A 26,608-nucleotide genomic window follows, 5' to 3' on the forward strand; every position below is an offset into this window, starting at 1 on the left:
GAGAGTAAGTCCTTCCCTAGATCTTCCCTCATGCACTCCCCTTCACTGCTCTGACAGAAGTGGCTAGGTCAGATGAAAACATACACTAAGCTCTTGGATTGGAATGGCTTTAATATCGAGGTACCACATACTTTCTAGGCAAGCATTCGCCATAGCTCGATGGAATAGAGCAGGGTTATTCAACTCTCACCCTACGAGGTCCGGAGCCTGCTGCTTTTCTCTTCTACCTGATAATGAATTGCACTCACCTGGTGTCCCGGGTCTAAATCAGTCCCTCATTAGAAGGGAACAATGACAAAACACAGTGGAAGTGGCTTTGAGGTCCTGCGATGAGTTTGAGGGGAATAGAGAAGGAATGAGACACATGAGAGACTTTGAGGTTTGGTTTATGTTGATTATTTATTGGGTATTTACAAAGAAGCACATGCGGGAGTCAGACACTGACTGACGCTACAGGGACACAGTACACTATGGAACAGTGAGGTACGGGGCAGGCTACATCACACCAGAGAGATACAGAACCCACTGCTACACACACAGACACATGCTCGTTCACTCACACACACACACACACACACACGGAGGCTGCTGAGGGGAGGACGGCTCATAATAATGGCTGGAACGGAGCTAAATGAATGGCATCAAACAGGTGTTTAATGTATTTGATACCATTCCGCTCCAGCCATTACCACAAGCCCGTCCTCCCCAATTAAGGTGCCACCATCCTCCTGTGATACACACAAAACCCCAGATAGATAGAGAGATAGACGTGAGGGGACAAATACAACAGAGGTGTATATATATACACCTTTCATGGACTCCAGGGTCAATAAACACCACGTCCAATAAATGTATAGCTTTTCATACAAATCAATGCATTTATCATGGATCCTCTCACACAATGGAAAATATACCCGAATCAAAGACAAAAAATAATTAGAAAATCCTTGTCAACATACTGAGATTGTTACCGTCACAGACCATGTGTATTTCCTGAAGTTAGGTTTCCCCTTCACCTGCATCTAGGCATGGCACATTGAAAGGTGGGCCTTGCTGGCACTAACTAGCTCCTCCCTCATACAGCCTAATTTACTACAAGCTGCAATTAAAATACATTATAGATAGCTCTAAAACAACTCAATTTACTGGCCGAAGAAAGTAGTTGTCTAGCTTGTTTTGCTGCCGTGACCCAGCTAAAGCCTTTAGAAGACCAGGGGTGTAGTGTGACTGGCCATGACACACAGTGGCTCCACTGTTTGGTAAACAACTATCTATTGGAGCTACACATTGTCTTGAGACACGCAGCGATTCGGATTAGCTAGTTAGGTTGTTGACGTACTAGCAGGTGCCATACCATTGCACTTGCTGAAAGATTTGGTAAAGTAGCCTGTATAATGCAAGTGCAAAGTTACAATGTTTCCAATCTATTGTTGTCATAGGGACACTAACCCTGTGCTACACCACAGAGGCTTGTTGGCATGGTAACCTTTTATATTTTTTTCTGGCCAATCAAAAGAGCGATATTCCCATTAAATTTGAATTCCTCAAGTAACCTGAACTCTTCAAGAAGCGCCATGTCACCCGCAAGTGACAAAACAACAACAAAAACAGCAAACAAACAGTTCCTTTAAACCAGAAGCCTTTGAGAAGTACATCATATGCATCATCATTACCAAGCCTACAAAATAACTACCAACCAAATCAGAAGAGAAACATAGTAATAAACATTATTACTTTAACGTTATTCTACTACCACTATCGTTACTACGGTATTAAAAATGATGACCTTACACGGGTTAGCAGGTAGGGAAAGAAGGAAGGTACATACAGTGGGGAGACACTGACGATTTTGCAGGTTTTCCTACTTACAAAGCATGTAGAGGTCTGTAGTTTGTATCATAGGTACACTTCAACTGTGAGAGACGGAATCTAAAACAAAAATCCAGAAAATCACATTGTATGATTTTTAAGTAATTAATTAGCATTTTATTGCATGACATAAGTATTTGATCACCTACCAACCAGTAAGAATTCCGGCACTCATAGACCTGTTAGTTTTTCTTTAAGAAGCCCTCCTGTTCTCCACTCATTACCTGTATTAACTGCACCTGTTTGAACTCGTGACCTGTATAAAAGACACCTGTCCACACACTCAATCAAACAGACTCCAACCTCTCCACAATGGCCAAGACCAGAGCTGTGTAAGGACATCAGGGATGAAATGGTAGACCTGCACAAGGCTGGGATGGGCTACAGGACAATAGGCAAGCAGCTTGGTGAGAAGGCAACAACTGTTGGCGCAATTATTAGAAAATGGAAGAAGTTCAAGATGATGGTCAATCACCCTCGGTCTGGGGCTCCATGTAAGATCTCACTTCGTGGTGCATCAATGATCATGAGGAAGGTGAGGGATCAGCCCAGAACTACATGGCAGGACCTGGTCAATGACCTGAAGAGAGCTGGGACCACAGTCTCAAAGAAAACCATTAGTAACACACTACTCCGTCATGGATTAAAATCCTGCAGCGCACGCAAGGTCCCCCTGCTCAAGCCAGCGCATGTCCAGGCCCGTGTGAAGTTTGCCAATGACCATCTGGATGATCCAGAGGAGGAATGGGAGAAGGTCATGTGGTCTGATGAGACAAAAATTGAGCTTTTTGGTCTAAACTCCACTCGCCGTGTTTGGAGGAAGAAAAAGGATGAGTACAACCCCAAGAACACCATCCCAACCGTGAAGCATGGTGGTGGAAACATCAATCTTTGGGGATGCTTTTCTGCGAAGGGGACAGGTCGACTGCACCGTATTGAGGGGAGGATGGATGGGGCCATGTATCGAGAGATCTTGTCCAACAACCTCCTTCCCTCAGTAAGAGCATTGAAGATGGGTCGTGGCTGGGTCTTCCAGCATGACAACGACCCGAAACACACAGCCAGGGCAACTAAGGAGTGGCTCCGTAAGAAGCATCTCAAGGTCCTGGAGTGGCCTAGCCAGTCTCCAGACCTGAACCCAATAGAAAATCTTTGGATGGAGCTGAAAGTCCATATTGCCCAGCGACAGCCCCGAAACCTGAAGGATCTGGAGAAGGTCTGTATGGAGGAGTGGGCCAAAATCCCTGCTGCAGTGTGTGCAAACCTGGTCAAGAACTACAGGAAACATTGGATCTCTGTAATTGCAAACAAAGGTTTCTGTACCAAATATTAAGTTCTGCTTTTCTGATGTATCAAATACTTATGTCATGCACTAAAATGCAAATTAATTACTTAAAAATCATACAATGTTGATTTTCTGGATTTTTGTTTCAGATTCTGTCTCTCACAGTTGATAAAAATTACAGACCTCTACATGCTTTGTAAGTAGGAAAACCTGCAAAATCGGCAGTGTGTCAAATACTTGTTCTCCCCACTGTATGAGAGCTGAGGTACGGTTGGGGGAAGGGCAGCCTCTCCCTCAAACACGTAGGCTTGACAGTCGTGGTGTCTTCATACACATACAGTACATCAGGGAGTAGCTTACTGCCTCATCTGAAAGCTTGGATAGTCTCGGTCAGGAACATACAACTATGGCCCTGGAAACCCACATTGTCTACTGGTCTCAGTAGCCTTTTGAATTGTCTTGTAGTCAGACTTAGTAACGCCCAGGTAACCAGTCAAGTTAAACATCTGGGGAATCAAAGATACCAATTGATCTATGAGGTAAAGGAAAAGTAACCAGACTAGAGTTGATCATCCCTGGGATGAGTAGAAAGAGACAGGTCTCAAGTCCCTCAGACTGTCTGTCTGTCTGTCTGTTTATCTGTCTGTCTGTTTGTCTGTTTATCTATCTGTTTATCTGTCTGTCTGTTTATCTGTCTGTTTATCTGTCTGTCTGTTTATCTATCTGTTTATCTATCTGTTTATCTGTCTGTTTATCTGTCTGTCTATCTCTCTGTCTAGCTGTCTGTCTAGCTGTCTGTCTGTTTATCTGTCTGTCTATCTGTTCGTCTCAAAGCATTGATATATAAGCACTGAGTAGTATGTGTTAGTGAGGTTTAAGAGGTGTGGACTGATTGAAGTTACAGCATTGCTATGCCAGTTATACTTATATACTGTTGGATACTAGAATGTCCTTTAGATAGATATGTGTCATATAGATAGATATTCTTCTGCATTCAAGGGTTGGGCTCAATTCGAATTGAAGGCTGCCGATTCAGGAAGTGATTTGAATTTAAAATCAGCTACTTAAAAAACATAAATAGCTTCTCCTTTTCAATTCATTAAGAAATCATTAAAAATAGGAGGCCCCTATTTCAATCATTGAATTGGAATTTCAGTTTACTTCCTGAATTGACTGCCATATTGAGCCCAACCCCACTGCATTCACTCAAAGCATTCATTATACAATAAATACAGTGTAAAGGTATGAGACCATCAGGTTATGATGAAGATATGAAGGATATGAAGTCAAGACAATGCACACAACACACACTAAGATGAAGCCACTGGATTCCAATAATTGACAAAAAAACTGGAGCTGTCCGTGTGTATAATGACTATAGAGTAGTGACTGGTGAGTTGGGGATAAAAGGCCAGATCACTTATCAATAGTAACGTTTGACTATCTGTTTTCTCTTGGTTATCTATCCATCTATCTATCTCGGTTAAATTCATCTATATTCATATACCTATATATTATGTATGTATATTTATACAGTCAAATAGTTATCCTTTTTAAACTGACTATTAATTGTAGTGGGAACATGTCAAACACACAGAGACCAAGCGAAAAAGGTGAGAGATCAATAGGGGTGAAAGGTCAAATAGAACACAGAAAACAGCTACATTTCACTATGGTACTACGTTACGTAACAGGGGCTACGCTCCAATACTCTACCATGGCTCCCTTCACCGGTTAGCCTGGCGGCAAGGTCTGGGTCTAGAGCAGAAACCGACCTGGCTACCAGGCTATACATCTTCCCATAGTGACTGCTGATCTGAAAGTGTTTGGATAAGCTGAATGCATTGGTTGCATGTTTCGTCACAATTTTGTTTTTAACGTTCGTTTGGACTGATGCCCGACTGAGCGTTCTATTCAATGCATCATCAATAAGCGCTGATGAAGATTTCATCGAACGTGTATTTCAGTGGCCAGGATGACATTCAAAAACAGGCAAATAATTATTAGGAAATTCTTTCGTCATCATTTTGATGTCACCAGATAGACTTTAAATGCAGTATAACATTAGCTAACTAGCTTAAATTGAGGGGAGGCCATCTGATTGCAACTAGCTAACGTTAGCTTTGCTAGCTATTTTTGCCGAATTTTGCTAGGTGATGACGTTGCCATCTGTCTAAAGTAAATTTGACGACATGATCATGCTGGGAAAGTTGTTTCCTACTACATATTTGACTACTTTAGCAACGTCACCGTATTTCCACAGGCACTATATTGTCATTTAGACTAAACAGTAGTTAGACTCAGTTCAGAACGACGGGGCTTATCACCACTTTAGGTCACCGCCGATGGCGGCTTGGTATGACGTGACGGAGGTGCAACCTATGAATAGAATTCTACAAAGCTTTATCCAGTCCTTCTCAGATCAGTGGTCACCAAAGAGAGATGATGAATGGAGGACATTTAAAGGGATAGTCCACACCAAGATAAGTGTTTGTCTGAAGTTTTCACACTTCAAAAGTGGTCTGAAGTCATGCTGGGTCCATATTCCACACCATCTGGTGAGCTAAATTAAATCTTCCTTAAATCCCCCTAATTAGATGGCATTAGATGGTACAGTTCTTTAGGGATTGAGTTTTGCACATTTCTACCAGTGCATATAGTGGGATCTACACAACAGATGGTGCGGAGTAGGAACTAAATCACTTAGACCAGAGATCATCAACTAGATTCAGCCACCAGTGGAACATAATCACAAATCATTTGTAGACTGCAAATTGACCGCAAGAAGCCCAAACAGATAACATTTGGCTAAAATATAATCATTTCAAACCTTGCTTAGATTTGTAAACAATCACATCTCTCTCTATGTGTGGGAATACCTTGGAACAGATTTCCAACATTTACTGATGGTAGTATTTTATGTCCAACAAGTAACCCAAACCCTTATAAAATCATGGGCCGCCAGTTGGGGAACCCTGACATACGACTTTGGACCACTTTAGAGATATAAACATGTGATTTGAACTTAGATTCAGGGGTGAACTATTTCTCGGAGAGCATTGGGACTTCATCACAGCCTCTTTATGGTTGCCTAAATACATTATAGCTTTATGATTTAATTTTCCCTCCCCCAGATATATTCAAACAATCAAAACTCTGATCAGGTGTCTGAAATCACAGGATCAGTGAGGCGTAGCCAATGGGTACGAGCCCCTCTCGGTCTCCCTGACGACAGCGAATCCAGTCCTGATCGACACACCCTAAAACCACTAACTCCTCCCCTTTCTGGAAGCTTAGCTCCGCCCCTGTGCCAGAGTGGTCGCATAGTGTTCTGACTGACCTGAGAAAGAGAGAAGAATAAGTGATTCTGCTGTAAAAGAAGAAGAAAAGTATCATAAGAATGACGTAAAACCGTCATGACAACTGAACTGATGTCTGAACTAAACAAACTAAACATGTCATCTAGATATATTTCCAAATATTTCCAATACCTGAGGGGTCTTGGGTTGTCCCATGTCTCCTCCATCTCTCTCTCGAACACCTCTTCTACCTGCTGGGGCTCCAGCTCCCTCCTCTGGTTAGCGCTGGAACTGCTGCTCACCATCCGGGTCAGAACAGACACCCCTGGAGACAACCACTGAGACGGACGTCTGGGGAGGGAGAGAGATACATCAGTGATAAGAGTAAGATACTTCAACTGTCTAGTATCAGAACACTATCACACACCAGCGCACCTGGTTGGAAGTGTGGGTATCGTGGGGTTATTGGAGGCTCCAAACAGCCGTCCCAAACCCCAGGGGACCTCCAATGCTCCATCGACCTGAGGAGGGTCACTCCTGGCCTGGGTACTGGTCTGGGGCTCTGGGGGGTCTCTGGATGTCCCCTCCTGGTTCTGTACTGCAGACAGGCTGAGTTCAGCCAGGTTCTGGCCCAGCTTGCCCCCCCAGCGTACCACAGCCCCCCATCCCTGCTGTATCACCTAGGGAGAGAATAACAGCTCAGAAAAGTGCTGTGTGGTACAGACACTCACCCATGCATTCAAACAAAGACACGCACACACGTTGAATTGTGCTCACCTGTCCTGCCTGATGGGAGAGACTGGCCTCCTCAACATTAGGAGGTGCTAGCTCCCTAATTTCTTTCTCCTGAACCCACATCAGCTGAGGACTTGTCTCCGCAAGAGCCCCAGAGACCTTTGCAGGCCCCACACTGAGACTCGCTGGCTTCAGTGACTCCACCAACCCTCCCACCCCTGAGTTGGCCAGGGACGACGAGCTCGCATTATGATTGGTCGCCTCGGGTTCTGCTCTCCCAAAGTCCAGCTCTGATAGGCTCTCAAGATAGCTGCTGCCCCTGCCTTGGGAAGCGGACCCCCGGGGCGAGAGCCTGAACCCCAGGTCCTGATTGGGTGGGCTGGGGATCTCTGGGCTGTGATTGGCTGGATCCAGGTGGTGGTGCTGGAAGAGCAGGTCGAGGTTAAGGGTCAGGAGACTGAGGGGCTGCAGCAGGAGGAGGAGCTCCTCAAACAGAGGCTGGCAGGAAGTCAATGACAAACGCATGAAGGAGGAGGGCTGGTAGAACGTCACCAACACATCTGACAGAGAGAGAGGGAGGCGAAGGAGAGAGAAAGAGACGGAGGGGGAGAGGGGGGCGAAAGGAGAGAGAGAGAGAGAAAGAGACGGAGGGGGGGAGAGGGGGGGGGCGAAGGAGAGAGAGAGAGAAGAGAAAGAGACGGGGGGAGAGGGGGCGGAGAGAGAGAGAGAGAGAAAGAGACAGAGGGGGAGAGAGGGGAGGCGAAGGAGAGAGAAAGAGAGAAAGAGACAGAGGGGGGAGAGAGGGGGGCGAAGGAGAGAGAGAGAGAAAGAGACAGAGGGGAGAGAGGGGGAGGCGGAGGAGAGAGAGAGAGAGAAAGAGAGAGGGGGAGAGAGGGGGAGGCGAAGGAGAGAGAGAGAAAGAGACAGAGGGGAGAGAGGGGGAGGCGAAGGAGAGAGAGAGACAGAGGGGGTGTGGTGAAGGGAGGAGTGAGAAAGAGACAGAGGGGGGTGTGGTGAAGGAGAGAGAGAGAGAGAGAGAAAGAGACAGAGGGGGTGTGGTGAAGGAGAGAGAGAGAGAGAGAGAAAGAGACAGAGGGGGTGGGTGGTGAAGGAGAGAGAGAGAGAGAGAGAGAAAGAGACAGAGGGGGGGGTGAAGGAGAGGAGAGAGAAAGAGACAGAGGGGGGGTGGTGAAGGGAGGAGTGAGAAAGAGACAGAGGGGGTGTGGTGAAGGGAGGAGTGAGAAAGAGAGGGAGAGTGAGGAGACAGAGGGTGGTGGTGAAGGAGAGAGAGAGAGACAGAGGGGGTGTGGTGAAGGGAGGAGTGAGAAAGAGACAGAGGGGGTGTGGTGAAGGAGAGAGAGAGAGAGAGAGAGACAGAGGGGGGTGTGGTGAAGGGAGGAGTGAGAAAGAGACAGAGGGGGTGTGGTGAAGGAGAGAGGGAGAGAGAGACAGAGGGGGGGTGGAAGGGAAGGAGGAGAGAAAGAGACAGAGGGGGGTGTGGTGAAGGAGAGAGAGAGACAGAGGGGGTGTGGTGAAGGGAGGAGTGAGAAAGAGACAGAGGGGGTGTGGTGAAGGAGAGAGAGAGAAAGAGACAGAGGGGGTGTGGTGAAGGGAGAGAGAGAGAGAGAGAAAGAGACAGAGGGGGTGGTGAAGGAGAGAGAGAGAGAGACAGAGGGGGGTGGTGAAGAGAGAGAGAGAGAGAGAAAGAGACAGAGGGGGGGTGGTGAAGGAGAGAGAGAGAGAGAGAGAAAGAGACAGAGGGGGGTGAAGGGAGGAGAGAAAGAGACAGAGGGGGTGTGGTGAAGGAGAGAGAGAGAGAGAGAGAAAAGAGACAGGGGGGTGGTGAAAGAGAGAGAGAGAGAGAGAGAGAGAAAGAGACAGAGGGGGTGGTGAAGAGAGAGAGAGAGAGACAGAGGGGGTGAAGGGAGAAGTGAGAAAGAGACAGAGGGGGTGTGGTGAAGGAGAGAGAGAGAGAGACAGAGGGGGTGTGGTGAAGGGAGGAGTGAGAAAGAGACAGAGGGGGGTGTGGTGAAGGAGAGAGGGAGAGAGAGACAGAGGGGGGTGTGGTGAAGGAGAGAGGGAGAGAGAGACAGAGGGGGTGTGGTGAAGGGAGGAGTGAGAAAGAGACAGAGGGGGTGTGGTGAAGGAGAGAGAGAGAGAGAGACAGAGGGGGTGTGGTGAAGGGAGGAGTGAGAAAGAGACAGAGGGGGGTGTGGTGAAGGAGAGAGGGAGAGAGAGACAGAGGGGGTGTGGTGAAGGGAGGAGTGAGAAAGAGACAGAGGGGGTGTGGTGAAGGAGAGAGAGAGAGACAGAGGGGGGTGAAGGGAGAAGTGAGAAAGAGACAGAGGGGGTGTGGTGAAGGAGAGAGAGAGAGAGAGAGAGACAGAGGGGGTGAAGGGAGGAGTGAGAAAGAGACAGAGGGGGGTGTGGTGAAGGAGAGGGAGAGAGAGACAGAGGGGGGTGTGGTGAAGGGAGGAGTGAGAAAGAGACAGAGGGGGTGTGGTGAAGGAGAGAGAGAGAGAGAGAGACAGAGGGGGGTGTGGTGAAGGGAGGAGTGAGAAAGAGACAGAGGGGGTGTGGTGAAGGAGAGAGGGAGAGAGAGACAGAGGGGGTGTGGTGAAGGGAGGAGTGAGAAAGAGACAGAGGGGGGGGGGGGGTGAAGGGAGGAGTGAGAAATAATGTTGTAACATATTAATATTCAAACAGATAGATTGCGGACATGAACTTTAGTCTTCAGAGACTTACCACTGCATGACTGGAGATGGGACAGCCAGAAATCCATAAGCTTGATGCTGAACGAGAGAGACAAGAAGCAGGTGAGAATTGGAATTTAAAAAGTCAAACAGAAAAACCCTAGGAGAGAAGAGGCAGGTCTTACTTGAGGAGGCCGAGGAGGAAGGCGTTGAACCTGTGTTTGTTCTGCCGGAGCTGGGGCAGCTCTCCTATTCTAGCCTGGAGGCTGTACAGGGACTGAGTGCTGGGCCCTGGAGGGAGAAGGGGAGCAGAGATGAGAGAAAGAAAGGCTTTGGTTAAGCTTTGGCACAGAGAAACAAATCTATATCTAATCAACATGTTATGTTACCTTTGACCTGAATTGACTGAAATTGAAATGAACAAGTACTGAGTCAATGGAATAACCCTGATCACCAGAGTAGTGGGAAGGAGAGAATAAGAGGGAATAGAGGAGGGGAGAGAGTGATAATCAGAGAGAGAGAGAGAGAGAGAATGATGACTCAACACTGCAGAATAATGAGTGCCAGACTAGAGCGAGAGAGGAGAGAGAGACTGAAAGTACTATGAACCCACATGATGTCTGGGAGGGTGAGAGAGATACACATTGGAGAGAGGGAAAGAGGAAGAGAGATATTGAGAGATTGGCTATGTACTTCCATCATGTCTGAGAAAGAGAAATAGAGAGAGATGGATATAGAGAGAGATATGTAAATAGATGGAAAGGCAGGGGTTATAACAACCACAGCCCTCCTATGCTGTCTATGCTCTCTTGTAACCCACCTCTGTACTGCGCTCCAGAGTTCCTACCTGGCCTGGTGGAGGCCTGGACCAGTCCCCAGGCTGAGTTTGGCCTCCTGCCCGAGATCAAATCACTCTGGTGGGGCTTGAGGCCATCGGAGAGCAGGCTCCGCAGGGCAGGGCACAAACACTGCAGCACCAGCCGGCCCAGAGACGGATTCACACTGCTGTCTCCTGATAGAGCCTGGAAAGGGGAGGAGGGGAGGAGAAAGGAGAGTGGCGAGAGAGGGAAGAGGGGATGAAGAGGGGAGGAGAGAAAGGGAAGAGAGGAGAGGGGAGAATTAGGGGAGGAGAGAGAGGGGAGGAGAGGAGGAGAGATGGAATGGAGGAGAGAAAAAGGGGAGAAAGAAGAGGAGAGAGAGGGAAGGTAGGAGAGAAGTGGAGGAGAGATGGAAGGGAGGAGAGGGGAGGAAGGGAGGAGAGAAAAGGGGAGAGGGGAGAAATAGAAGACGAGAGAGTGAATAAAGGAGAGGGGATGGGAGAAATAGGAGAAAAAGTGGGAAGAGAGGAGAAATGGCAGAAGAGAGAGATTGAAGAGGGTATAAATAGGGGAGGAGAGAGAGGAGAGAGAGAGAGGAGAGGAGAGGAGAGGAGAGGAGAGGAGAGGAGAGGAGAGGAGAGGAGAGGAGAGGAGAGAGGAGAGGGAGGAGGGGAGAAATAGGGAGGAGAGAGAGGTAAGAGAGGAGAGGAGAGGAGAGAGGAGAGGAGAGGAGAGGAGAGAGGAGAAGAGAGAGGAGAGGAGAAAGGAGAGGAGAGGAGAGAGGAGAGGAGAGAGGAGAGGAGAGGAGAGAGGAGAGAGGAGAGGAGAGGAGAGAGAGGAGAGAGGAGAGGAGAGAGGAGAGGAAAAATAGGGGAGGAGAGAGAAGAGAGGAGAGGAGAGAGGAGAGGGAGGAGGGGAGAAATAGGGGAGGAGAGAGAGGAGAGGAGAGGGAGGAGGGGAGAAATAGGGGGAGGAGGGAGAGGTAAGAGAGGAGAGGAGAGGGAGGGGAGAAATAGGGGAGGAGAGAGAGGTAAGAGAGGAGAGAGGAGGGGAGAAATAGGGAGGAGAGAGAGGTAAGAGAGGAGAGAGGAGAGGGAGGAGGGGAGAAATAGGGGAGGAGAGAGAGGTAATAGAGGAGAGAGGAGAGGGAGGAGGGAGAAATAGGGGAGGAGAGAGAGGTAAGAGAGGAGAGAGGAGAGGGAGGAGGGGAGAAATAGGGGAGGAGAGAGAGGTAAGAGAGGAGAGGAGAGGGAGGAGGGGAGAAATAGGGGAGGAGAGAGAGGTAAGAGAGGAGAGGAGAGGGAGGAGGGGAGAAATAGAAGAGAGAGAGAAGAAAGGAGAGAGGAGAGGGAGGAGGGGAGAAATAGGAGAGAGAGAGAAGAAAGGAGAGGGTGTTATGGATAGGAGGAGAAGATAAATAGAGAAGGATGAAAACAGAGAGATGGAGAAGAGAGAAATATGTGGGAAAGAGGATGGAGTTAGTACACAGAGGTTCTGACTACTGAGCCAAAGATAGAGATATCTGAAGACAACCCAGCACCTTGTTAATGGAGGCAGACTAGGGGAGAGGAAGAGGGAGAGACAGAAAGAGACAGACATGTCCTGTTATTCAATGGATGATTCATATATGGAGGATTCATATATAGATATAGAGCCACTAACTGGCTGTTTGAGCCATCAAGTGTCACTAGTTATTAAGTTCCAATGAGCTGAATCAACCACCGGTGTTACAGGCCTACGTCTAGTTTCAGAGACACGGATACAGAAATCCTAGGAGGCAATGAAGTCTTTTGGGAGTTTGAGCTGGTTGATCTTCTTATGTCTGTCTGTTTTTCACTTTGCCTGTCGGTATGGAAACCCTGTCATAGCAACAGCTGACAGTACGTCGTTAGGAGCGGTAGCTAGGGATTATAAACGCGGGGGTGGAGGTTTGTACTGATTGGATTACCTCCCCTGATCTAAAACCAAAATGTGAAATCGGAGGAAGATGATTGGCCCTATTGAAATGAATATACTTGATTGATCCACAGAGGAGAAGCTGGGTTTTCTGCCAGCATCAGACAACAGCGAACAGTAGAAACAAACAGGCATGCCCTCAGAAATACATCATTAAAGTACAGACATAATGAATAAAAACTCAAGCCCATTTTCCATATCTCACATAATGTGGTGTGTACACCATGTTACTGAAGAGACCGTGTTAAACATGGTGTTAAACTGACCTTCTGCACCAGGGTCCGTGAGGAGCTGAACTGAGCCAAAATGGCCTCCACTGCCACACTGACTGCACTGACCAGAGCTGTGGACGCGAGCAGTTAGACATACACACATCATTTCTCTAACAGTGTAAATGAACATGAATAAATGTACTGTATGTACTGTATATTATCACATAGACTGTATAGAAATATACATGAAGGCTATATATGATCCTGTGTGACTCAGTTGGTAGAGCATGGTGCTTGCAACGCCAAGGTTGTGGGTTTGATTCCCACGGGGGACCAGTATGAAAATGTATGTCACTCTGGATAAGAGTGTCTGTTAAATGATTAAAATGTAAATATATACAGGTATATCGTACCTCTTTTTTCCAGCAGGCACAGAGAGGACAGCCCTAGGCCTCTCAGAGGGTTCTTCACGTCATCGCCCATCCAGGAAGTCCCGCCTCTCTGTACAGAGCTGGCAAATGAGACGCTACGAACCGCTGAGATTGACAGAGATAGAGGAAGGATCACTTACAACCTACTCTACGCTAATCTAATCAGTGGTGGACTCACAGACAGGAAGAGCAATGTTACTTGGTATTTCTGTGTTACTGTTTCAGTATTAGTGATATTAGTTTTAGCAGTTAGTTAAAGCAGTGGTAGTGATAGCATAGTGATAGCATAATGATAGCATAGTGATAGCATAATGATAGCATAGTGATAGCATAATGATAGCATAGTGATAGCATAGTGATAGCATAGTGATAGCATAGCTTAGTTTGTTGAAACATCCCAGTCAAATAATTTTCACAGATTCTAAAATGGTTGTCTTGTACACTTTGCTTTTCCAATATTCTACACAGGACATCGTCCCTTCTGAGGGTGATACATTATGTGAATGGGAAGCGGATGCATTAACCTCAACAGACACAGGAAACATAAAACCTATTGGAGAAGGCCGCCATGCAAAAGTCAGCTATCAGTCACAGGTTGGTGGCGCCTTAGTAGGTGAGGACGGGCTCCTGGTCATGTCTGGAGAGGAATGACTGGAATGGTGTCAGATACATTAAACACCTTAGTAGGGGAGGACGGGCTCGTGGTCATGTCTGGAGAGGAATGACTGGAATGGTGTCAGATACATTAAACACCTTAGTAGGGGAGGACGGGCTCGTGGTCATGTCTGGAGAGGAATGACTGGAATGGTGTCAGATACATTAAACACCTTAGTAGGGGAGGACGGGCTCGTGGTCATGTCTGGAGAGGAATGACTGGAATGGTGTCAGATACATTAAACACCTTAGTAGGGGAGGACGGGCTCGTGGTCATGTCTGGAGAGGAATGACTGGAATGGTGTCAGATACATTAAACACCTTAGTAGGGGAGGACGGGCTCGTGGTCATGTCTGGAGAGGAATGACTGGAATGGTGTCAGATACATTAAACACCTTAGTAGGGGAGGACGGGCTCGTGGTCATGTCTGGAGAGGAATGACTGGAATGGTGTCAGATACATTAAACACCGTAGTAGGGAGGACGGGCTCGTGGTCATGTCTGGAGAGGAATGACTGGAATGGTGTCAGATACATTAAACACCTTAGTAGGGGAGGACGGGCTCGTGGTCATGTCTGGAGAGGAATGACTGGAATGGTGTCAGATACATTAAACACCTTAGTAGGGGAGGACGGGCTCGTGGTCATGTCTGGAGAGGAATGACTGGAATGGTGTCAGATACATTAAACACCTTAGTAGGGGAGGACGGGCTCGTGGTCATGTCTGGAGAGGAATGACTGGAATGGTGTCAGATACATTAAACACCTTAGTAGGGGAGGACGGGCTCGTGGTCATGTCTGGAGAGGAATGACTGGAATGGTGTCAGATACATTAAACACCTTAGTAGGGGAGGACGGGCTCGTGGTCATGTCTGGAGAGGAATGACTGGAATGGTGTCAGATACATTAAACACCTTAGTAGGGGAGGACGGGCTCGTGGTCATGTCTGGAGAGGAATGACTGGAATGGTGTCAGATACATTAAACACCTTAGTAGGGGAGGACGGGCTCGTGGTCATGTCTGGAGAGGAATGACTGGAATGGTGTCAGATACATTAAACACCTTAGTAGGGAGGACGGGCTCGTGGTCATGTCTGGAGAGGAATGACTGGAATGGTGTCAGATACATTAAACACCTTAGTAGGGGAGGACGGGCTCGTGGTCATGTCTGGAGAGGAATGACTGGAATGGTGTCAGATACATTAAACACCTTAGTAGGGGAGGACGGGCTCGTGGTCATGTCTGGAGAGGAATGACTGGAATGGTGTCAGATACATTAAACACCTTAGTAGGGGAGGACGGGCTCGTGGTCATGTCTGGAGAGGAATGACTGGAATGGTGTCAGATACATTAAACACCTTAGTAGGGGAGGACGGGCTCGTGGTCATGTCTGGAGAGGAATGACTGGAATGGTGTCAGATACATTAAACACCTTAGTAGGGGAGGACGGGCTCGTGGTCATGTCTGGAGAGGAATGACTGGAATGGTGTCAGATACATTAAACACCTTGCCAGGTGTTTGATTTGGCTCCGTTGAATTAGCTCCGTTCCAGCCATTATTATGAGCCATCCTCCCCTCAACAGCCTCCTGTGATATCAGTAAGGTGTGAGAACATTCCTTAGTCTGACCTCATGATGAAACATATAGACACTGTAGAAGGTTAGTGTTCAGCCCAGTTTATAGCCATTCACCGCTACATTAAACACATCATGTATAGTCACACCCAAACACACGCACCTACACCAATGCACACATTCATGCATACAGTAAAGTGTGATAATAACCGTCACAGTGATTATCATGGTTCAACAGAAGCTGAAGGTCATAGCTTTATTAAGGTGAGGTGTCTATTTTAGCACTCCATGCAACACAGACACACAACAGCATGGAGAGACAGACTGACAGACAGAGATATAGATATACAAACAGACAGAGACTACAGACAAACAGACTGACAGACAGAGATATAGATATACAAACAGACAGAGACTACAGACAAACATACAGACTGACAGAGATATAGATAGACAAACAGACAGACTACAGACAGGCTGATAGACAGACAGACAGACTTATATACAAACAGACAGACTTATATACAAACAGACAGACTATAGACAAACAGACAGACAGACATACTGACTGACAGCGAGATAGATATACACACTCAAGACGGACAGACAGATTAAACAGACAGACAGACTGACAGGGCGATAGAGATGTAGATATACAGACAGACAGACTGACAGACAGGCGAGCAGGGTGTTAGACAGACAGGCGAGCAGGGTGTTAGGCAGACAGGCGAGCAGGGTGTTAGACAGACAGACAGAGTGACAGAGAGGCGAGCAGGGTGTTAGACAGACAGACAGAGTGACAGAGAGGCGAGCAGGGTGTTAGACAGACTGACAGACTGACAGACAGGCGAGCAGGGTGTTAGACAGACAGGCGAGCAGGGTGTTAGACAGACAGGCGAGCAGGGTGTTAGACAGACAGGCGAGCAGGGTGTTAGACAGACAAACGGACTGACAGACAGGCGAGGAGGGTGTTAGACAGACAGGCGAGCAGGGTGTTAGACAGACAGGAGAGCAGGGCGTTAGACAGACAGGCGAGCAGGGTGTTAGACAGACAGGAGAGCAGGGTGTTAGACAGACAGGCGAGGAGGGTGTTAGACAGACAGGACAGACAGGCGAGGAGGGTGTTAGACAGACTGACAGACAGGCGAGGAGGGTGTGTTAGGCGAGGAGGGTGTTAGACAGACAGGCGAGCAGGGTGTTAGACAGACAGGCGAGGAGGGTGTTAGACTGGCTGACAGACAGGCGAGGAGGGTGTTTGACAGACAGGCGAGCAGGGTGTTAGACAGACAGGCGAGGAGGGTGTTAGACAGACTGACAGACAGGCGAGGAGGGTGTTAGACAGACAGGCGAGCAGGGTGTTAGACAGACTGACAGACAGGCGAGGAGGGTGTTTGACATACTGACAGACAGGCGAGGAGAGTGTTAGACAGACACGCGAGGAGGGTGTTAGACAGACTGACAGACAGGCGAGGAGGGTGTTAGACAGACAGGCGAGCAGGGTGTTAGACAGACAGGAGAGCAGGGTGTTAGACAGACAGGCGAGCAGGGTGTTAGACAGACAGGAGAGCAGGGTGTTAGACAGGCGAGCAGGGTGTTAGACAGACAGAGAGCAGGGTGTTAGACAGACTGACAGACAGGCGAGGAGGGTGTTAGACAGACTGACAGACAGGCGAGGAGGGTGTTAGACAGACTGACAGACAGGCGAGCAGGGTGTTAGACAGACAGGCGAGCAGGGTGTTAGACAGGGGGAGGGAGTGTGAGACAGACTGACAGACAGGCGAGGAGGGTGTTAGACAGACTGACAGACAGGCGAGGAGGGTGTTTGACAGACAGGCGAGCAGGGTGTTAGACAGACTGACAGACAGGCGAGGAGGGTGTTAGACAGACTGACAGACAGGCGAGCAGGGTGTTAGACAGACAGGCGAGCAGGGTGTTAGACAGACTGACAGACAGGCGAGGAGGGTGTTAGACAGACTGACAGCAGGGTGTTAGACAGACAGGCGAGCAGGGTGTTAGACAGACAGGCGAGCAGGGTGTTAGACAGACTGACAGACAGGCGAGGAGGGTGTTAGACAGACTGACAGACAGGCGAGGAGGGTGTTAGACAGACTGACAGACAGGCGAGCAGGGTGTTAGACACACAGGTGAGCAGGGTGTTAGACAGGGGGAGGGAGTGTGAGACAGACTGACAGACAGGCGAGGAGGGTGTTAGACAGACTGACAGACAGGCGAGGAGGGTGTTAGACAGACAGGCGAGCAGGGTGTTAGACAGACTGACAGACAGGCGAGGAGGGTGTTAGACAGACTGACAGACAGGCGAGCAGGGTGTTAGACAGACAGGTGAGCAGGGTGTTAGACAGACAGGTGAGCAGGGTGTTAGACAGACAGGCGAGCAGGGTGTTAGACAGACAGGTGAGCAGGGTGTTAGACAGACAGGCGAGGAGGGTGTTAGACAGACTGAGAGACAGGCGAGGAGGGTGTTAGACAGACAGGCGAGCAGGGTGTTAGACAGGGGGAGGGAGTGTGAGACAGAGAGCAGGGTGTTAGACAGGGGGAGGGAGTGTGAGACAGAGAGCAGGGTGTTAGACAGGGGGAGGGAGTGTGAGACAGAGAGCAGGGTGTTAGACAGGGGAGGGAGTGTGTCAGAGAGAGCAGGGTGTTATACAGGGGGAGAGAGTGTGAGACAGAGAGCAGGGTGTTAGACAGGGGGAGGGAGTGTGAGACAGAGAGCAGGGTGTTAGACAGGGGGAGGGAGTGTGAGACAGAGAGCAGGGTGTTAGACAGGGGGAGGGAGTGTGAGAGAGAGAGAGCAGGGTGTTAGACAGACAGACAGACAGGCGAGCAGGGTGTTAGACAGACAGGTGAGCAGGGTGTTAGACAGACAGGTGAGCAGGGTGTTAGACAGACAGGCGAGCAGGGTGTTAGACAGACAGGTGAGCAGGGTGTTAGACAGAGAGGTGAGCAGGGTGTTAGACAGACCGGTGAGCAGGGTGTTAGACAGACAGGTGAGCAGGGTGTTAGACAGACAGGTGAGCAGGGTGTTAGACAGACAGGCGAGCAGGGTGTTAGACAGACAGGCGAGCAGGGTGTTAGACAGACAGGTGAGCAGGGTGTTAGACAGGGGGAGGGAGTGTGAGACAGAGAGCAGGGTGTTAGACAGGGGGAGGGAGTGTCAGACAGAGAGCAGGGTGTTAGACAGGGGAGGGAGTGTGAGAGAGAGAGCAGGGTGTTAGACAGGGGGAGGGAGTGTGAGAGAGAGAGCAGGGTGTTAGACAGGGGAGGGAGTGTGAGAGAGAGAGCAGGGTGTTAGACAGGGGAGGGAGTGAGAGAGAGAGCAGGGTGTTAGACAGGGGGAGGGAGTGTGAGAGAGAGAGAGCAGGATGTTAGACAGACAGGCGAGCAGGGTGTTAGACAGACAGGTGAGCAGGGTGTTAGACAGGGGAGGGAGTGTGAGACAGAGAGCAGGGTGTTAGACAGGGGAGGGAGTGTCAGACAGAGAGCAGGGTGTTAGACAGGGGAGGGAGTGTGAGAGAGAGCAGGGTGTTAGACAGGGGGAGGGAGTGTGAGAGAGAGAGCAGGGTGTTAGACAGGGGAGGGAGTGTGAGAGAGAGAGAGCAGGGTGTTAGACAGGGGAGGGAGTGTGAGAGAGAGAGCAGGGTGTTAGACAGACAGACGAGCAGGGTGTTAGACAGGGGAGGGAGTGTGAGAGAGAGAGCAGGGTGTTAGACAGACAGACGAGCAGGGTGTTAGACAGGGGAGGAGTGTGAGAGAGAGAGCAGGGTGTTAGACAGGGGAGGGAGTGTGAGAGAGAGAGCAGGGTGTTAGACAGACAGACAGACAGACTGACAGACAGGCGAGCAGGGTGTTAGACAGGGGAGGGAGTGTGTGAGAGAGAGCAGGGTGTTAGACAGGGGAGGGAGTGTGTGAGAGAGAGCAGGGTGTTAGACAGGGGGAGGGAGTGTGTGAGAGAGAGCAGGGTGTTAGACAGGGGAGGGAGTGTGTGAGAGAGAGCAGGGTGTTAGACAGGGGAGGGAGTGTGTGAGAGAGAGCAGGGTGTTAGACAGGGGGAGGGAGTGTGTGAGAGAGAGCAGGGTGTTAGACAGGGGGAGGGAGTGTGTCAGAGAGAGCAGGGTGTTAGACAGGGGGAGGGAGTGTGTGAGAGAGAGCAGGGTGTTAGACAGGGGGAGGGAGTGTGTGAGAGAGAGCAGGGTGTTAGACAGGGGAGGGAGTGTGTGAGAGAGAGCAGGGTGTTAGACAGGGGAGGGAGTGTGTGAGAGAGAGCAGGGTGTTAGACAGGGGGAGGGAGTGTGTGAGAGAGAGCAGGGTGTTAGACAGGGGAGGGAGTGTGTGAGAGAGAGCAGGGTGTTAGACAGGGGAGGGAGTGTGTGAGAGAGAGCAGGGTGTTAGACAGGGGAGGGAGTGTGTGAGAGAGAGCAGGGTGTTAGACAGGGGGAGGGAGTGTGTCAGAGAGAGCAGGGTGTTAGACAGGGGAGGGAGTGTGAGAGAGAGCAGGGTGTTAGACAGGGGAGGGAGTGTGTGAGAGAGAGCAGGGTGTTAGACAGGGGAGGGAGTGTGTGAGAGAGAGCTCTTACTCAGCGTGGGCGGCAGCGGCGGAGCCTGGATGAGTTTTGGGGGTCGGAGGTTTTCCTGGGGGGGATAGGGGGTAGAGGAAGGGGTAGTAGAGGGGGCGGCCAGGGCAGGGAGGGTGTGAGAGCGGGGAACAGGGGTGAGCTGAGGCAGGACGCATCCAGGCCCGGAGGGGGGGCCCCAGAGCGATAGGGGGGGTCGAGAGCCCCGATGGGGGAGAGGCGGGGAGGGGCACCCCTGTGGATGGGACAGTTTTTGGGGTGGTAGAGGTACCAGGTAGGGAGGGGGGGGAGATCTTTAGAGGTTCTGCTCTGGCCAGGGTGAGAGGTGTGTGTGTGTGTGTCAGTGCGACCAAGGGAACCGACAGTGTGTGTTTTGGCATATGCCATCATCATGGCGTCAACGTTTTTATATGGGGTGGTGCAGCCTTGAGTGTGTGTGTCATTGCTGACGAGTGTGTGTGAGCCGGTGTGAGGCGGTTTATCAGTGACGTTAGCGGTGCAGTAGAGGGAGTCAAAGTCAGTGATGGATTCAGAGACAAAGCCATACTCCAGCTTCTCTTTAGTCTTGGACTCATACACATAACGATACAAACTATCAATGTTTCTCTTGAAGTCCTTTCCAAAACGATGTGCAGAGTCTAGGCCTCCATCCTTCTTAAAATAGTCACTATATCCAGAATCAATATCATTCTCAGAATAAGTTCCATGGCTGTCTTCATTTAAATCTGTGTGAGTATATGGTGTAGCAAAGGGGTTAGATAACTGGGTAGTGTAGGGGTTAGGGGTCGTGGACTGGGTAGTGTAGGGGTTAGGGGTCGTGGACTGGGTAGTGTAGGGGTTAGGGGTCGTGGCTGTGGACTGGGTAGTGTAGGGGTTAGGGGTCGTGGACTGGGTAGTGTAGGGGTTAGGGCCTATGGCTGTGGACTGGGTAGTGTAGGGGTTAGGGGCCGTGGACTGGGTAGTGTAGGGGTTAGGGGCCGTGGAAGGGTTAGTGTAGGAGTTAGGGCCTATGGCTGTGGACTGGGTAGTGTAGGGGTTAGGGGCCGTGGCCTGGGTAGTGTAGGGGTTAGGGCCGTGGACTGGGTAGTGTAGGGGTTAGGGGCCGTGGACTGGGTAGTGTAGGGGTTAGGGGCCGTGGACTGGGTAGTGTAGGGGTTAGGGCCTATGGCTGTGGACTGGATTTCAGTGTGGCTGTGAGGTTGGGTCCTGGGGACTGGTCTCGTATGAGCACCACAGTATCCTGGGTGGTAAGGAGGGATTACAGAGTGGAGGAAATAGGAGGAGGGCTGGGAGTGGGCCAGGAAGAGAGGGGGTGAGGACACTGCCCAGTCAAAAGGTGCAAAGGGGAGAAGGGAGAGGAGTATGAGTAACAGGGGCAGGTTGAGGTGGAAATGGGGATTTGAGGTGGACATGGGGGCATTCAGGGGGTAGGAGTGTGAGTAAGTGGTGTGTGGGTGGGTGGGGAGCAGGTAGGGGTAGTTGGGGGTAGGTAGGGGTAGTTGGGGGCAGGTAGGGGCATTTGGGGGCAGGTAGGGGTAGTTGGGGGCAGGTAGGGGTAGTTTGGGGCAGGTAGGGGTAGTTGGGGGCAGGTAGGGGTAGTTGGGGGCAGGTAGGGGCATTTGGGGGCAGGTAGGGGTAGTTAGGGGCAGGTAGGGGTAGTTGGGGGCAGGTAGGGCCAGGTGGGGGTAGTTAGGGGGGGCAGGTAGGGGTAGGTTGGGGGCAGGTAGGGGCATTGGGGGCAGGTAGGGGTAGTTAAGGGCAGGTAGGGCCAGGTAGGGGTAGTTGGGGGCAGGTAGGGGCAGGTAGGGGTAGGTAGGGGCAGGTGGGGGCAGGTAGGGCCAGGTAGGGTAGTTGGGGCAGGTAGGGTTAGTTGGGGGCAGGTAGGGGTAGTTAGGGGCAGGTGGGGGTAGTTGGGGGCAGGTAGGGGTAGTTGGGGGCAGGTGGGGGTAGTTGGGGGCAGGTGGGGGTAGTTGGAGACAGGTGGGGGTAGTTGGGGGCAGGTGGGGGTAGTTGGGGGCAGGTAGGGGTAGTTGGGGGCAGGTGGGGGTAGTTGGGGGCAGGTAGGGGTAGTTGGGGGCAGGTGGGGGCAGGTAGGGGTAGTTGGGGGCAGGTGGGGGTAGTTGGGGGCAGGTAGGGGTAGTTGGGGGCAGGTGGGGGTAGTTAGGGGGCAGGTGGGGGTAGTTGGGGGCAGGTAGGGGTAGTTGGGGGCAGGTAGGGGTAGTTTGGGGCCGGAGGACAAGCGAAAGCAGAGAAGAAGGGAAGGTGAAGGAGAAGCAGAACCATGGACAAACGTTGGAAGGACGGATGGGATAGAGGGATGAGAACAAGGAGAGGAGCAAAAATGTATGTTGCAAATAAATTGGGAAGAGAGAGAGATGGAGAGAATGTTAGTGTCTGTTGAGAGAAGAATGCAATGTACACCAGTAGATCCCCACCACAACATGCAGTAACGCAGTACACCACCCAGTACCCACACAACAACATACAGTATGTCTAATAGTCTGACCCAACAAACACACACAGACTGACCACAATACATGACAGAGTCAATGGAGGTGGTTCATGAACAGAGGAGTCAAAGTTCAGGTTTAGAGAAGCCTTTCTCTTTCGTTTCCTACTCTCTCAGTCGTTCACTATTATTTCAACCCTGCCTGTACAGTAGTGGTATGCTGTCCTCTCTCTGTACAGTCGTGGTATGCTGTCCTCTCTCTGTACAGTAGTGGTATGCTGTCCTCTCTCTCTGTACAGTAGTGGTATGCTGTCCTCTCTCTCTCTGTACAGTAGTGGTATGCTGTCCTCTCTCTCTGTACAGTAGTGGTATGCTGTCCTCTCTCTCTCTCTGTACAGTAGTGGTATGCTGTCCTCTCTCTCTCTGTACAGTAGTGGTATGCTGTCCTCTCTCTCTGTACAGTAGTGGTATGCTGTCCTCTCTCTCTCTGTACAGTAGTGGTATGCTGTCCTCTCTCTCTCTGTACAGTAGTGGTATGCTGTCCTCTCTCTCTGTACAGTAGTGGTATGCTGTCCTCTCTCTCTGTACAGTAGTGGTATGCTGTCCTCTCTCTCTGTACAGTAGTGGTATGCTGTGCTCTCTCTCTCTCTGTACAATAGAGGTATGCTGTCCTCTCTCTCTGTACAGTAGTGGTATGCTGTCATCTCTCTCTCTGTACAGTCGTGGTATGCTGTCCTCTCTCTCTCTGTACAGTAGTGGTATGCTGTCCTCTCTCTCTGTACAGTAGTGGTATGCTGTCATCTCTCTCTGTACAGTAGTGGTATGCTGTTCTCTCTCTCTCTCTCTCTCTGTACAGTAGTGGTATGCTGTCCTCTCTCTCTCTCTCTCTCTGTACAGTAGTGGTATGCTGTCCTCTCTCTCTGTACAGTCGTGGTATGCTGTCCTCTCTCTCTGTACAGTCGTGGTATGCTGTCCTCTCTCTCTGTACAGTAGTGGTATGCTGTTCTCTCTCTCTGTACAGTAGTGGTATGCTGTCCTCTCTCTCTGTACAGTAGTGGTATGCCGTCCTCTCTCTCTGTACAGTAGTGGTATGCTGTTCTCTCTCTCTCTGTACAGTAGTGGTATGCTGTCCTCTCTCTGTACAGTAGTGGTATGCTGTCCTCTCTCTCTCTGTACAGTAGTGGTATGCTGTCCTCTCTCTGTACAGTAGTGGTATGCTGTCCTCTCTCTCTGTACAGTAGTGGTATGCTGTCCTCTCTCTCTCTCTCTCTGTACAGTAGTGGTATGCTGTCCTCTCTCTCTGTACAATAGTGGTATGCTGTCCTCTCTCTCTCTGTACAGTAGTGGTATGCTGTCCTCTCTCTCTGTACAGTAGTGGTATGCTGTCCTCTCTCTCTGTACAGTAGTGGTATGCTGTCCTCTCTCTCTGTACAGTAGTGGTATGCTGTGCTCTCTCTCTCTCTGTACAATAGAGGTATGCTGTCCTCTCTCTCTGTACAGTAGTGGTATGCTGTCATCTCTCTCTCTGTACAGTCGTGGTATGCTGTCCTCTCTCTCTCTGTACAGTAGTGGTATGCTGTCCTCTCTCTCTGTACAGTAGTGGTATGCTGTCATCTCTCTCTGTACAGTAGTGGTATGCTGTTCTCTCTCTCTCTCTCTCTCTCTGTACAGTAGTGGTATGCTGTCCTCTCTCTCTCTCTCTCTGTACAGTAGTGGTATGCTGTCCTCTCTCTCTGTACAGTCGTGGTATGCTGTCCTCTCTCTCTGTACAGTCGTGGTATGCTGTCCTCTCTCTCTGTACAGTAGTGGTATGCTGTCCTCTCTCTCTGTACAGTAGTGGTATGCTGTCCTCTCTCTCTGTACAGTAGTGGTATGCCGTCCTCTCTCTCTGTACAGTAGTGGTATGCTGTTCTCTCTCTCTCTGTACAGTAGTGGTATGCTGTCCTCTCTCTGTACAGTAGTGGTATGCTGTCCTCTCTCTCTCTGTACAGTAGTGGTATGCTGTCCTCTCTCTGTACAGTAGTTGTATGCTGTCCTCTCTCTCTGTACAGTAGTGGTATGCTGTCCTCTCTCTCTCTCTCTGTACAGTAGTGGTATGCTGTCCTCTCTCTCTGTACAGTCGTGGTATGCTGTCCTCTCTCTCTCTCTGTACAGTAGTGGTATGCTGTCCTCTCTCTCTGTACAGTAGTGGTATGCTGTCCTCTCTCTCTGTACAGTAGTGGTATGCTGTCCTCTCTCTCTGTACAGTAGTGGTATGCTGTCCTCTCTTTCTGTACAGTCGTGGTATGCTGTCCTCTCTCTCTGTACAGTAGTGGTATGCTGTCCTCTCTCTCTGTACAGTAGTGGTATGCTGTCCTCTCTCTCTGTACAGTAGTGGTATGCTGTCCTCTATCTTCACCTTCTCTCTCTCTCTCTTTTTCTTTCCCTCTCTCTAGCAGAGAAAAGTACCGTTGGTTACGCTGAGTCAGGCTATGGAGAGTTCTGTTCCTGCCTGGCTGCGCACGGTCTATCTCTCCTTGGAGATGATTGGATAATAGCCTATGCTGACTAGTCCATTTTGCACAGAAATACATTGTCTCATTTAACATCACCGTGACAGAGAGATAGAGGCTACACAGAGCGTGTTAACTACCATACCTTGGTTTAGCCTTGAGTTGATCTGACTGTCTCTCAGATGCAGCCACACATTTACACTTCCTGTTTTTTTTTAGCTACTGTGAAATAAGTCTCTGCCATTGGTTGGTAGATGGAGCCCCTCCTCTTTGGTTCTTAAAGCTGTACATGCACACGTGACAAATAGTCTGGTCTGAATTGTATTATTTGGTTACAGTCTGTGGCCATACATAACCTAGGATAAGTTTATCCTACTGCTGTGAAGAGCTGACCACACATAACTTGGCTTTTACATACACACAGAGGGAAGCACACTACACACACATTCACACACACATGCATTGTGACTTTGATTAGAAAAATATATATTTCAGATAATAATCACATAATTAAATGACTTAATGTAAATTGTTATCAAAACAATAAAGCTGTGAAATTGAAATACAAATGAATAGAGGTATTCAGCCCTTCAGCCTATGGAACTAAGAACTAGAGGTCGACCGATTAATCGGAATGGCCGGTTAATTAGGACCCATTTTAAGTTTTCATAACAATTGGTAATCGGGCATTTTTGGACACTGATTATGGCCGATTACATTGCACTCCACGAGGAGACTGCGTGGCAGGCTGACTACCTGTTATGCGCATGCAGCAAGGAGCCAAGGTAAGTTGCTAGCTAGCATTAAACGAATGCAGTGAGCCAAGGTAAGGAGCTAGCTAGCATTAAACTTATATAATAAAAAACAATCAATCTTAACATAATCACTAGTTAACTACACATGGTTGATGATATTACTAGTTTATCTAGCGTGTCCTGTGTTGCATATAATCGATGCGGTGCCTGTTAATTTATCATTGAATCACAGCCTATTTCGCCAAACGGGTGATTTAACAAGCGCATTCACGAAAAAAGCACTGTCGTTGCACCAATGTGTACCTAATCATAAACATCAACACCTTTCTTAAAATCAATACACAAGTATATATTTTTAAACCTGCATATTTAGTTAATATTGCCTGCCAACATGAATTTCTTTTAACTAGAGAATTTGTGTCACTTCTCTTGCGTTCTGTGCAACAGAGTCAGGGTATATGCAGCAGTTTGGGCCTCCTGGCTCGTTGCGAACTGTGTGAAGACCATTTCTTCCTAACAAAAACACCAAACTTCGCCAAACGGGGGATGACTTAACAAAGGTGCATTTGCGAAAAAAGAACAATCGTTGCACGAATGTACCTAACCATAAACACCAATGCCTTTCTTAAAATCAATACACAGAAGTATATATTTTTAAACCTGCATATTTAGTTAAAAGAAATGCATGTTAGCAGGCAATATTAAACTAGGGAAATTGTGTCACTTCTCTTGTGCTCATTGCACGCAGAGTCAGGGTACAGTTTGGGCCGCAAGGCTCATTGCGAACTAATTTGCCAGAA

The 26,608-nt window shown here is 49.3% G+C and overlaps 1 protein-coding gene across 1 annotated transcript; it reads right to left on the reverse strand.

Moving 5' to 3' along the window:
• Nucleotides 1–380: 380 nt before the first annotated feature.
• On the reverse strand, nucleotides 381–25,253 carry LOC115123125 (AP-4 complex accessory subunit RUSC1-like). The gene is made up of 11 exons (XM_065014726.1): nucleotides 25,199–25,253; nucleotides 13,281–13,403; nucleotides 12,922–12,998; nucleotides 12,240–12,257; nucleotides 10,729–10,903; nucleotides 10,067–10,172; nucleotides 9,934–9,980; nucleotides 7,231–7,748; nucleotides 6,889–7,133; nucleotides 6,646–6,804; nucleotides 381–6,494 (listed from the first exon to the last, which is right to left on the reverse strand). Exons 2-11 carry the CDS (start codon nucleotides 13,348–13,350, stop codon nucleotides 6,329–6,331), a joined length of 1,581 nt encoding a protein of 526 aa, XP_064870798.1. The 5' UTR covers nucleotides 13,351–13,403; nucleotides 25,199–25,253; the 3' UTR covers nucleotides 381–6,328.
• Nucleotides 25,254–26,608: the final 1,355 nt, after the last annotated feature.

The sequence above is a fragment of the Oncorhynchus nerka genome, unplaced genomic scaffold (assembly GCF_034236695.1).
Source record: "Oncorhynchus nerka isolate Pitt River unplaced genomic scaffold, Oner_Uvic_2.0 unplaced_scaffold_2188, whole genome shotgun sequence".
Lineage (NCBI taxonomy): Eukaryota > Metazoa > Chordata > Actinopteri > Salmoniformes > Salmonidae > Oncorhynchus > Oncorhynchus nerka.